The following is a 12,888-nucleotide window of genomic DNA, read 5'->3' as shown; positions in this document are numbered from 1 at the left end:
TCCGCCGGAGCTTCTGTCTAAGGAAATAATAATCGGTTCTAATATATGTTGGTGGTGTAGTAGTAAGTATGATGATAGTAATGATCGTTGTTAGAAGATGTGAAAAGAAGAAGAAGATGAAGATATTTATGTAATTTACTATTTTATTTTATAACTTTTTTTTTATTTAGAGCACCAATAATCTAAATATACTTTCTCCAGCTAAGACAATTTTATTATTTTTTTTTTTAAGATAATAGATGCATTTCATTCAAACAAAAGAAAAGAAATACAAGTATCTAAAATCGGACGTCAAAGGCAAAAGAAGGATGGCATTCCCAATATACAAATTGAAACTTAAATAGGAAAGAGCAAGAAGTGAGTGAGAACTTAGGGCACAGAAACTTTTTACAAGAATTTATCAATTGAACTTTTAAATCTCTTCTAGTGTCAATACTTTGCCTTCAAAATTGTATTTGTTGCAACTACTCCATATGCTCGAGGTCAAGCACGCTACCGAACTTCTTCATTTCCTTCCGTGGCTATCGCCATTAAGACAAATCCATTGTTCACATGTTTGAAACTTGTATCTCTTTATTCACAAAGAAAAGTAACGTTTGCCAAATAAAAACTAAAGATAACACACATTCTAACCAGAGATGGACTGAGATGGTGGAGACTGGAGACTGAAGAGAGGGGCACTTGTCTCCACAAATATTTTATAAAATAATTAATAAATATATATAGATGTATATATTTGTCTTATTAGATTATGTTTTCTTAAAAAATAAATAAATTAATCAACAAATAATTATAATTAACTTCACTATACTGGCAAATTAGTTAATAATCATGTTGAAACTTAATTTTATAATTAAATGTAACTTTAGTTATGAGTAATATTTTTTAAATATTAGTTAACACTAAGAACATACTATTTATATATTAATATTTTTTTTATTAAAATGGTATTTTCTATAATAATTATTTTAGTGAAATTTTTTTTGTACCGTAAATATTATAAGAAATAAACATCACAATTAAGTAGGAAATAATAAATAGCTAAATAATTATTTAAGAATACATATATAAAAATAACATTTAGTCTTGTTAAAAATAAAGAGAGAATAATTATAAATTATCTTTTTTTATCATAATTTAAATTAATATATTGTTTACGAGTTAATTAATTTATGTACGTATATATGTATATATGTAGGTGAAAACTCAGGTGAAGTTGACTTCACGTGAAGTTGATATCCGAGTGCTGTTAGATGAAAATTTAGTCAAATCAATCAAATCATTTAACAGTTCTCAAATATCAACTTCACGTAAAGTCGACTGCACCTGAGTTTCAACCATATATGTATGTATTAATGTATGTTTCTAATTTTTTTAATATATATATATTTCTATCTCTATATATTTTTGCTTCCACCAATCAATTTTTTTGGATCCGTCACTAATTCTGACCTTTATCAAAAACAAATAATACAAAACTAACCATCTTTAGCCATTCCATTCAAAGGTATTCAAATTAAAAAGAGAGAAACAGAATTCTCTGCCTAAGGCTTTTGCCATGCCTTTCTTTTATTTAACTAAAAAATATTTTATTTGCCATTTAAACAGAAATAAGAAGATTTACAAATTTTACATTACATTTTCACCATCACTGGTGCAAAAACGAATTTTGAACAGTTCGCGCAGATTTAACTTTTGATTTTTGGATGCAGCACTAGCAAAAATAAATAAATTGTTTTTCATTTTTTTTGCAGTTGTTGACAACAAATATCGAGTAGAAGAGAAAAAAGAAAAATTAACCAACTTATTTATTCATCCGCACATTTTACACAACTTTAATACGTTTTATTTGTTTGAGTACGATTTTGTTTGTCTTTGAAAAAAAATAAAAGATATATATTCAAGATTTACCAAAAACAAAACATGAGATGGAATTTGATGCACATTAGAGTTAATAATGAGGAATTGATTGAAAAAATGTGTTGAACACTTCCCTTAAAAACAAAATCTGCGATTGACTCTCATGTACATACACTAGAGTTACTCATACAATGAAACCACTTACAGTATCAGTTACTCATGAATAGTATTTATTTTCTTTAAACAACATCGTTACTTTTAGTAAATTACCTTAAAAAGCTATTGGCATAGGAAAAAACATCAACGAAAAATATCTAAGGCAATCATTTAGAAAAAATGAAAAATCAACAAAAGCACGACATTTGGCCACAAGGGGTTAGGCAGGAGAGGTTTCTTGAACCGCAAGAATCAATGAGAATTCCCAGTTGATGACATTAACAAGCTTCATGTTGCTTGATTATATGTAAATGTATTCAGGTTGAAGCGCAATTAGCATATATTAAATGTAATTGTTGTTCTTTCTTATTTTATTTTAATGATGCATTTTCATTTAGTTGTTTACTAGTACTTTTACCCATAATACTGTTACGGGAATATAAATTTTTTAAAATTACGTCGATTCTGATATTATAGATTATGACACAAAAAATTTATAGTATTAAAATATTTTTACAAAATAATCGTAAGGGACAAAAGTCTCCATGGCTAAAAAGATCAGGGCCTTTGTAAATAAAAATAAAATTAAATAATAAATTTTTTAGTTATTATTTTCATACGAAAGAGTTTAACTTTTTTTTTAATAATTAATTTCAACAATCATTATCTAAAATCTAAAAAAATTTAATGTATATACTTTTATATTCGATTAGGTGTTAAATTTGTTGAATAAATAGAAATAATTAATTTTTTTATGCTGGTTATTTAAAAATAATATTTTTTCTATATATATAAAAATATAATTAGATATTAGCATAAAAAAATTATATTGATAGGTATAAAATTAACTTAATTTTTTTTTAAAACAATTGAATCTTGATTATAACTTTTAATTACAATATTAGTCTTATTTTTTCTAAATTATATGTAATAAATATTTAAGAGAAAAAAAGTAAAAATATAGATTAGAAAGATAATAAGTAAAAATTTAAAACTAAATAAAAGAATATGTATATAATAATATTTTTTATTTAAATTATATTTGTTGTTAATTTTATTTTTTGTAGAACAGAAAAGTAGAAAAAAAAATAGAGAATGAGAGAAAAGAGAGAGAAAGATAAAGAATAAGAATGAGAGAGTGAGTTTGTTAATTTTTGAAGTTAAGAAAAAAAATTTTATTTTAATTATAATGAAAAAATATCTGATGACACATTTTAATTTGTCTAAGAGTTATGCTACATATATAAGTCCTTTTGGCTTACAAGTCTTATAAGTTGGGTCAAGTCTAACAAAAACTACATTCACCACTGGAGCGTGATAACACGCGCGTCAATCAACCGTTTCCAAAGTGCGCTTTCACTCACCATTATGGAAGACATTTCTTCTTCTTTACATTCCTCCTTCTCCTCCTCTTCCTTCTTTTTTTTCCTTCTTTTTTGCGTTTCTCCTCCTTTTTCTTCACGTGTTTCATATTCATAGTTATTTTTTTATTACTGTTGTTGTTGCTGTATTTTTTCCTCCTCCTTTTTCTATTGATTTTGCAACATTATGTATTTTTTTCTTCTTTATTTGACTTTTTCTCTCAAGAAGAATTATAAGAAAACGAAATAAGAAGATGAGAAAGAAGAAGCAGTAGAAGATGAAGAGGGGGAGGAGGAAGAGTTTTGAATTATGCAGAACTTATCAGAATAAGAATACACCCAAAAATTTTTAAAATATACCCAAATATCTTCGTGCTACATCCAAATTGCTGCAAAATCAGAAAAATATTTTCTCTAATGCTGCGTTTTTTCTTCTTCTTTTTTTTCTTATTTCTTTCTTTCTTTTAGTTAAATGAATGTAAGTTCATCCTCTTCCAAGTAATTCTGTAGCATTATGTGTTTCTTCTTTTTCTTTGTTTGATTTTTTTGTTTTTATTCTTATTAAGAGAGTAAAACAAGAAGAAACTTGAGAAGGTAAAATAAAAAGGAAAAGATGAATAAAAAAAAGAAAAAGATGGTGATGATGATAAAAAAAGAAGAAACAGCAGAAGATGAGAAGGAGGAAGATGAATAGTTTTGAATTATGTAGAACTTATCAAAATAAAAAAACACTCAAAAATTCTTAAAATACACCCAAATAACTTCGTGTTACACCCAAATATTTTGTTGTTACACCTAAATTTGCTGCAAAAAAATGTTTTCTCTAATGCTATACTTTTTCTTCTAAATTGAACCACACCTTAGCCACTTGATTAAATTCAAAACAATAATCAATTTTGTTCTGGTTCAATTGACAATCTGAACCTGAATTATTTATTATCTTCAACAACTAGATAACTGATGAGGAAGGAGAAAGAGAAAAAAAAAAGGAGAAGAAATTTCAATGAAAAAGAAGGAGGAGGAGGAGGAAGAGGTGTTGTTGATGACGACGATAACGAGAAAGAAAAATTACGAAGAAGAAGAAGAAGAGACACGAAAAAAAAACGTGAATACGCGTGAATATAAATGACTTGTATAACTTATATGGGAAAATACTTGTACGTGGAGAATAACTCTTTGTCAAATTACTAATATAAAATATGAATTATAAATTATATAGAGTGGGAAGGATAGAGAGAAAAAAAAAAGAGAGAGTAGTAGATAAGAAAATATAAGAAGAATGTATATTAATTCTAGAGAGAAATATTTTCTCTAAATTTTAATAAGAGTGTTATATGACACATTTTAGTTATTAAATTAGTTAGTAATATATAAATATATTATATAATATAATTATATTTCAATTTTAGTATTTCAATTTTAATTTTAATTTAATTTAAATGCAATTAGAGAATGTCATGTTGTATATTTTGCTTGTCAAATTTATAATTAATTATTGATAATGATATATAAGAGAGATAGAGTAAATGAAAGAATGAGAGAGATAAAAAAATAAAAGAAAGAAAAAGGGAGATCTTTTTAATTTTGGAGAAAAAAATTTGATTTCAATTACAATAAGAAATTAATAATATATAATAGATATACATATGATCGTTTTGAACAATGAACATCAAAGTGAATTAATCAATTGAACTAGGAACCAAAAGACAAATCAAGTTCAGACCTTAAGCAAAACCCGTAGATGAAACAAAAAAGCGCCCAACAACTAGTGAATTAGACCAAAATGAACACCATCATTTTTTGAACTAAGATCAGTGTTTTAGCGGTTTATATATATATATATATATATATATATATGTTCTTGTATGGATACCTGGAGAAAGAGCTCGTTCTCTGAGAATCGACGCGGAGTTGTTATTTTCGGCGCCGACCTTCGAACTTTATGGTAATCCGAGCTTTACTCCAAGAGGGTGTCCAATTGCGTAGAGCTTTGAGCAAGAAACAGGGGGAGTGTACCTGCAAAGGCACTCCAAAAATTAAGTCAGTATTGAGAATTCAATGTATCTTTTAGGATGGAAGATCATACCTTTTTATGGGTGGCTTTGTGCAAGTCGGTTATGTTCTTGCTTTATTACCTGTATTGAAGAGCAATAACTAGGTTGGACGTTTCACATTTGGAAAGTAGTCCGTTGAGCCGAGTTATAACGTAAGTGGCCGATTAATGACGTTAATGCCGATCAATAACTGTAATGCCGAATTGTAACGCCAGCTTTCTGAATAATAACGTGAATAATGCCGAGTTATGAATGATAATGCCGATTTATGATGTTGGATTTGTAACGGCCGGATCATAGCCCCCAAGCTTGGCCTGGAAATTGTGTTTAATGAAGCAGGTTGAGCTTTTTAATGAACAGGTCAGTTATTTGAGTTGGTGCATAACTCGGCATTTGATGTGGTCTAGGAGCCCCAGTTCAAGATACTTTGTTAAACAAATTTTAATGCTAAGTAGTGTCATAATTAGGAGAGAGAAAAATTGAATGCATGGCGTAGACAGCGCGTGTTCCCAATGGTTGTGATGGCCTTTGATGTGACTGATTGTGTTGGTATTGGGAACCGTTTTTAGTGGGAAGTTAATAATTTTTTGGAGTCCAAGGGTTTTTTGTGGTTGGTTCAAGGTTTGTATATGTGTCAGTTGCATTAGGAGAAAAAGAATGAGTAAAAGAGGTACGCTTTTCTTCTCTTCATCTCTGTAACTTCCATTCTTCCTCTTCGTGTTATTTTTCAAATGGGTTTTGAGAGAGAGAAAAAAGATAAAGTTTATTGGTCATATGATCGGGTGAGTGATGATGTGAGAAAACGATGCTCACTGTTCTTGGATGAAGAATCTGTGAAGGAGATTGATAAGAATAAAATAGCAAGGGGTGGTTCTGGTATTTTATTTGAGTTGCGTCCTTGTGTTCTTAGCGATCGTATTTTTCATAGGAGGGAAGGTTTTTAGTTCTTCTATATGTATAGTTGTGTGCTGGAAGAATTGAAGGTGGGGTTGCCGTTTAGTGATTTTGAGAGTCAGGTCTTGAGGCAACTTAACTGTGCTCCCTCGCAACTTCATCCTAATGGATGGGCATTTTTGCGAGGTTTTGAAATTTTGATGGATTTTTTGGAGGAGGTTCCATCTGTGGAGTTATTCTTTTCTTTATTTCAAGCAAAAGGTGTTTGGAAAGGGGGGTGGGTGAATTTGAATAGCTCTCCAGGATTTGCTATTTTTAAGCTGTATAAGTCGTCCTTCAAGGATTTTAAGGAGATGTATCTGAAGGTTAGTAGTGCTGAAGGGCAGTTTCCATTTTACGTTAATGAGTACTTAGGGGAGAGATTTCCACTTTCGTGGTGTTCGGAGCCTCAAAACATTTTGGGGCCAGAAATCATTAGCGTAAGGAATGAATGTATCATTGAGTATTTGGTGGAGGTTATTGTTCGAAAGGAGTTGTTGTCTGTGTTTGATTTGCTAAAATGGGAGGAGGATAGGCAGGCTGTGATAGAATACTTAGGTGAGTTTTATTGGTATTGTTGTTTAATGGAATTTGGAGTATAGCTTTAATGTTTTCGGTTTTTGTAATTTCAGGTAGAAAGTATCCAGGGGTGTCGGCTTCTACTCTGAGAGCTCGGGTGAAGAGTAAAAATATTGATAAAGAGGGTTCTACTTCCAAAGTAGAAAAGGATGTGGGTGTTGGTGAAGTTAATCAGCCGAAGCCGGGGAGAAGAAAAGTTATTTTGAAGAAAAGGAAGGCAAGTATTGTTGATTTATCTAAATGTTCTGAAGATGATGCGGGTGAAGTTCTTATGGAGGAAATTCAAAGTTTTTTCAAAAGTCAGCAGAGGCTGTATGATGTTACCGATTAAAGTGATGGGTCGTCTTTGTGGGGGAAAGACTTTCCCTATATGGCTGTTGCAGATGATGTATGTCAAAATTTGTCTAATGTAACATTGGCAGAGGAAGTTGGCGATGTCGCCATAGATCAGTATATGCAGGTATTTTGTATTTTTGAGCTTGTTCCTGTTTTTCTATATATATGAGTGGTATGCTGAAGATAGTTTTGTTTTTCTTTGTTTGTAGGTAGTTGGTTTTAGGCTTGCCAGTTTGGGGCGTAGTAGAGAGAAGAAGCATCGGAAGGTTGCCGAGCTTAAACAAGATCTGATTTTGAAGGGGGAGCTGGAATTGAAGGGTAAGAGAGTTGCTGAGTTGGAGTCCAAGTTATCAGAAATGGAGAAGGAGCTGATGGAAATTAGGGAAAATTATTCGAAAGAGGTGGAAGATGTAAAAAAGAAAGAGTCCGATCTTTCTAGCATGAGTGCTAAAGTAGTGGAAGTTACTGCAAAGTTGAATGATGTTGAAAAACAGAAGGGAAATGAGATTCTTGACTCATTTGTGGAGGGTTTTGAGCGAGCTTGCCAGCAAGCTAAGTTTCTAGCCCCCGATGTTGACTTGTCTCAGATGGATCTGGGAAAGATCGTTCAAGATGGGGCCATGGTGGAAGATAATGGTGATGCTGAGGGGGAGGCTGAAAATGGTTGATAGAAATGGTGTAATTCTGTTTTGCTTTTTATTGAAAACTATGTTGCTCTTGTGTTGGACTTTTGTGGTTTGTAACTTATATTTTGCTACTGTCTTCTGAAAAACAAACTTGGATGTTTCTGTTTACATGCGATTTCTACATGTTTTGACTATAATATGATGTTTGTTTGTTTGTTTAACATGTGAGTGTATTTTTGTTTTGTGACTGTGGTTCTGAAGGTAAACATGTTAATTGTGCGGATGGTAAAATGCCATTGTTTGGTGGGGAAGCATACAAAGGTTGAGTAGACTGAGCATATTAGGCATAGGTTGTGTTTGATAATATTTGGAGTTTGAATGGTTAGCGGTAATTTGCATGAATTTTTGAGAAGTTGTTTTTCGAGTTTTGATCGGACATCTGTTTGAGTGGTTTATTTTGAGTGGTATGATTTGATAGAAGATCGGAAATGTACCGAATGATCAGATTCGGATTGTAGTTGGTATTTTGAGATCAGTTATTTGAGGGATTAAATGATCAAATTTGAATGAGTGTAATCTGACTTAGATCAGTTATTAGATTGAATCATATTATCCGAGTTACTGGATTTCGTGTTAAGGGTGGCAACCTGATTGAATGATTGTATCCGAGTGATCGGGTTCCGTTTTAAGGTCGGCAGTCGAATTGAATGATTGTATCCGAGTTATCGGATTCCGTTTTAAGGTCGGCAATTGGATTGAGTGATTGTATCCAAGTAATCTATTTCCATTTTAAGGTCGGCAGTCGGTTTGAATGATTATATCCTAGTGATAGGATTCCATTTTAAGGTCGGCAGTCGGTTTGACTAATTATATTCTAGTGATAGGATTCCGTTTTAAGGTCGGCAGTCGGTTTGACTGATTGTATCCGAGTGATCGAATTCCGTTTTAAGGTCGGTAGTCGGATTGACTGATAGGTCCCGAATGACCTTTTTTAGCATTTGATCAGTGTTGATAGTATCCGAATGGTCGAATTGATAGTATAAGTCGGCATTATATGTTTATAGATTGAAGCGGAACTATGAAATGGAGAAAATAAGGATTTGATAAAGTAGGGGGTTTATTTATTAAAGAACCCTTGATGTCAAAGGCCCAGGTAGGCTAGCCTCGTTAAAACCTCTCCAAGCAAAACCCTTGTGGGAGAAAATCTTGGTAGTAGGAAAAAGAGTACTTGCCTGTCCCTGGTATTAACTGTAATATAATTTTAAGGAAGATACATTCCAAGTATTAGGGAGATCTTTACCCTCTAAGGTTTGTAGTCGGTAGGCTCCGTTGCCGATGACTTCTGTGATTCGGTAGGGTCCTTCCCAATTAGCTAATAATTTACCATGTGCGGATGGTTTCCTAGCTTGTTCTGTTTTTATGAGGACAAGGTTGTGGATTTGGAAAGACCTTGGCTGAAGTCTCTTGTTATATCTTCGAGCTATGTGCTGTTGCATGGCCAGATGTTTGGCTGCCGTTGATGATCTTATTTCTTCTGCGAGGTCGAGCTTAGATTGGCGAGCTATGTCTTGTGTAGTTTGGTCGGCCAATTTAGTGCGTAGTGAGGATTGGGAGATCTCCACTGGTATCATTGCGTCTGAACCGTAGACTAAACGGAAATGTGTCTCCTTTGTGGTTGAGTGAATTATTGTATTGTATCCCCATATGATCTCGGGGATAAGCTCGGCCCAGAGGCCTTTTGTATCATTCAATTTTTTGCTTAGAGCATGTAGTATTACTTTATTTGCGGCTTCAGCTAACCCATTTGTTTGTGGGTGCTCTACTGATGAGAAGTGTTGTTTGATTTTCAAGTTCTGCAAGAAAGATGTGAATTTTTGATCGGCAAACTGGCGACCATTATCTGTGCTAATATGTCGAGGAATGCTATCCATTTGGAAAAATAATCAATTGCTACCACAAGGAATTTTACCTGACCAGATGCTGTGGGGAAAGGACCGAGGATATCTATGCCCCATTGGTTGAATGGCCAACTAACCTCGGATCAGTGTAGGAGTTCGGCCGGGAGATGTGTAATTGGACTGTGTTTTTGGCAATTGTTACAGCTTTCAACTTTTTCTTGACAATCCTGTCGTATTGTCGGCCAATATAATCCAGCTCTGAGGATTTTTGAAGACAGACTTCGGGCTCCGAGGTGTGTACCACAGATCCCTTCATGTGCCTCAGCAAGTGCAAGCTCGGCTTCTGTTCTGCAAAGACATTTAAGTAATGGGCGAGAGAATCCCCGTCTATATAGGCAATTATTATAAATTGTAAAAAAGGAGGCTTGTCGGCGGAAGTGTCGACCATTTTCGACGTCGCCTGGCAAGATCCCTGTCCGGAGATATTGTATGTATGGAGATCTCCAATCTTCTTCCTGTGTTACACTTAAGATTTGTGTTAGTTCAATGCTTGGCTTGAGTAGTGTTGACTGATAAAGTGATGACCCATTTGGTTGAGTACTGGCGAGTTTAGACAGAATGTCAGCTCGACCATTACTCTCCCTTGGTATGTGTTGTATTTCATATTTAGAAAATTTTGAAAGCAAATTTTGCATGACATCCAAGTATTTAGAAAGCAAAAGGTCCTTTACTTGGTATAAGTTGTTTACCTGTTGGACGATAAGCAAGGAGTCGCAATATACCTTAAGTTTGGTGATGTTTAGGTCGGCAGCGAGTTTAAGGCCAGCAATTAGTGCTTCATACTCACTCTGATTGTTGCTTGCTTTAAATGAAAAGTTGAGGGAATGTTCGATGACGGTGCCGTGGTTATCGTCAAGTATGATACCTGCTCCACACCCTTGTGGGTTGGAGGACCCGTCGACGTATAAAGACCATTCGATGTAGTCTTCAGTTGTACTCGGTACTGAGAATTCGGCAATAAAGTCGGCCAAAAACTGGGATTTGATGGATGCTCGGCCTTCGTACGTGATATCAAATTCTGATAACTCTACTGACCATTTTACTAGTCGGCCAGCCAGCTCAGGCTTTTGGAGGACTTGGCGTAAAGGATCATCTGTTCGAACATGGATTTCATGGCTCTGAAAATATGGTCGGAGTCTTCTGGCCGAGAAGACAAGGGCTAGGGCCAGCTTCTCAATGGTCGGATATCGAAGCTCGGAATTCTGTAATGTTTTGCTGGTAAAATAGATAGGAGACTGCTGCTTTTCCCTTTCTGTAACAAGAGCGGAGCTGACAGCCCAATTAGTGATAGATAAATATAAGAATAATGGTTCCCCTTGTAAGGGGGTTTGTAAAATTGGTGGTTTTGAAAGAGTTTCTTTGATGGTTGTGAATGCTTGTTCACAGTCATCAGTCCATTGGAAAGCTTTTTTCTTTTTTAAAGTTTGGAAAAAACATAAAGTTTTAGAAGCTAAGCAAGGTAAAAATCTAGAGAGTGCAGCAAGTCTCCCTGTTAACCGTTGGACTTCCTTGATGGTGTGTGGACTTGCCATGTCTAAAATAGCTCGGCATTTTTCTGGATTTGCTTCAATACCTCGGCTAGTGAGCAAGAAGCCGAGAAATTTGCCACTCTGGACCCTAAATGCGCACTTCTCGGGGTATAGCCGCATGTTGTATTTTCTTAGCTGTTCGAAGATTTTCGCGAGGTCGTCAAGGTGATTGTTGCCGATCTTTGTCTTGGCGACCATATCTTCAACGTAGACCTCAATGTTTCTGCCGATTTGTTTGGCGAAGACTTTGTCCATGAGACGTTGATATGTCGCACCTGCATTCTTAAGGCCAAATGACATGACTTTATAATAATAGTTTCCATATTCAGTAATGAAGGCTGTCTTATTTTGGTCGGATGGATGCATTTGGATCTGGTTATAACCAGAATATGCATCCATAAAGCTGAGTTTTTCAAAACCAGATGCATTATCAACTAAGGAATCAATAGAAGGCAAAGGGTAGGAATCTTTGGGGTATGCTTTGTTGAGATCGGTGAAATCAACACACATGCGCCATTTACCGTTATGTTTTTTTAACCATGACAACATTCGCCAGCCATGTTGTGAATCTAATTTCTCGGATGAAGCCCGCGTCGATGAGCTTCTTGGTTTCTTCCAGGGAGGCTTATTTTTGGTCATGACCGAGATTTCTCTTTTTCTGTGTTACTGGTCAGGCAGATGGGTCTAATGCTAACTTGTGTGATATGATGGATGGATCAATGCCTGGCATATCAGCTGGGGTCCAAGCAAACAGGTCGGCATTTTGTTGTAAGAATGCTCGGAATGAGGATTTTTCTTTCGAGGATAATGTTGAACCAACGTATGTGAATTTGTCCGTGCTTTCTGTGAAATAGATTTTATGCAGGTCTTCTGTTGGGTTGGCCTTTCCAATGTTCCCGCTCTGGGGTCAAGGTCGGCCAAAATTTGTTGGTCGTTTATGTTGCCGATGTTGTAAACATGGGCTTTTGTGTTTTGGCTAGGTCTTTTGAGACTATTATTGTAGCATTCTCTGGCTTCCCATTGATGAGCGGATATTTTATACGCTTTTTGGGGGTAATTTCATGTAGATTTTAGCATGTTTTAGTGAGTTTTTAGGAGAATATTATTAGTTTTTAGGCAAAAATCATATTTCTGGACTTTACTATGAGTGTGTGTATTTTTCTGTGATTTCAGGTATTTTCTGGCTGAAATTGAGGGAGTTGAGCAAAAATCTGAGTTAGGCTGAAAAAGGACTGCTGATGCTGTTGGATCCTGACCTCCCTGCACTCGAAATGGATTTTCTGGAGCTACAGGAGTCCAATTGGCGCGCTCTCAACGGCATTGGAAAGTAGACATCCAGGGCTTTCCAGAAATATATAATAGTCCATACTTTGCGCGAAGATAGACGACGTAACTTGGCGTTGAACGCCAAGTTCATGCTGCTGTCTGGAGTTAAACGCCAGAAAAACGTCATGATCCGGAGTTGAACGCCCAAAACACGTCATAACCTAGAGTTT

The 12,888-nt window shown here is 34.6% G+C and overlaps 1 protein-coding gene across 1 annotated transcript; it reads right to left on the bottom strand.

Moving 5' to 3' along the window:
* Positions 1-9,149: 9,149 nt before the first annotated feature.
* On the bottom strand, positions 9,150-11,902 carry LOC127744944 (uncharacterized). The gene is made up of 2 exons (XM_052257839.1): positions 10,105-11,902; positions 9,150-9,805 (listed from the first exon to the last, which is right to left on the bottom strand). The coding sequence occupies exons 1-2, from the start codon at positions 11,900-11,902 to the stop codon at positions 9,150-9,152; spliced, it is 2,454 nt and encodes an 817-aa protein (XP_052113799.1).
* Positions 11,903-12,888: the final 986 nt, after the last annotated feature.

Source organism: Arachis duranensis, chromosome 2 (genome assembly GCF_000817695.3).
Source record: "Arachis duranensis cultivar V14167 chromosome 2, aradu.V14167.gnm2.J7QH, whole genome shotgun sequence".
Classification (NCBI taxonomy): Eukaryota; Viridiplantae; Streptophyta; class Magnoliopsida; order Fabales; family Fabaceae; genus Arachis; species Arachis duranensis.
This window is presented reverse-complemented; position numbering and strand designations above follow the sequence as displayed.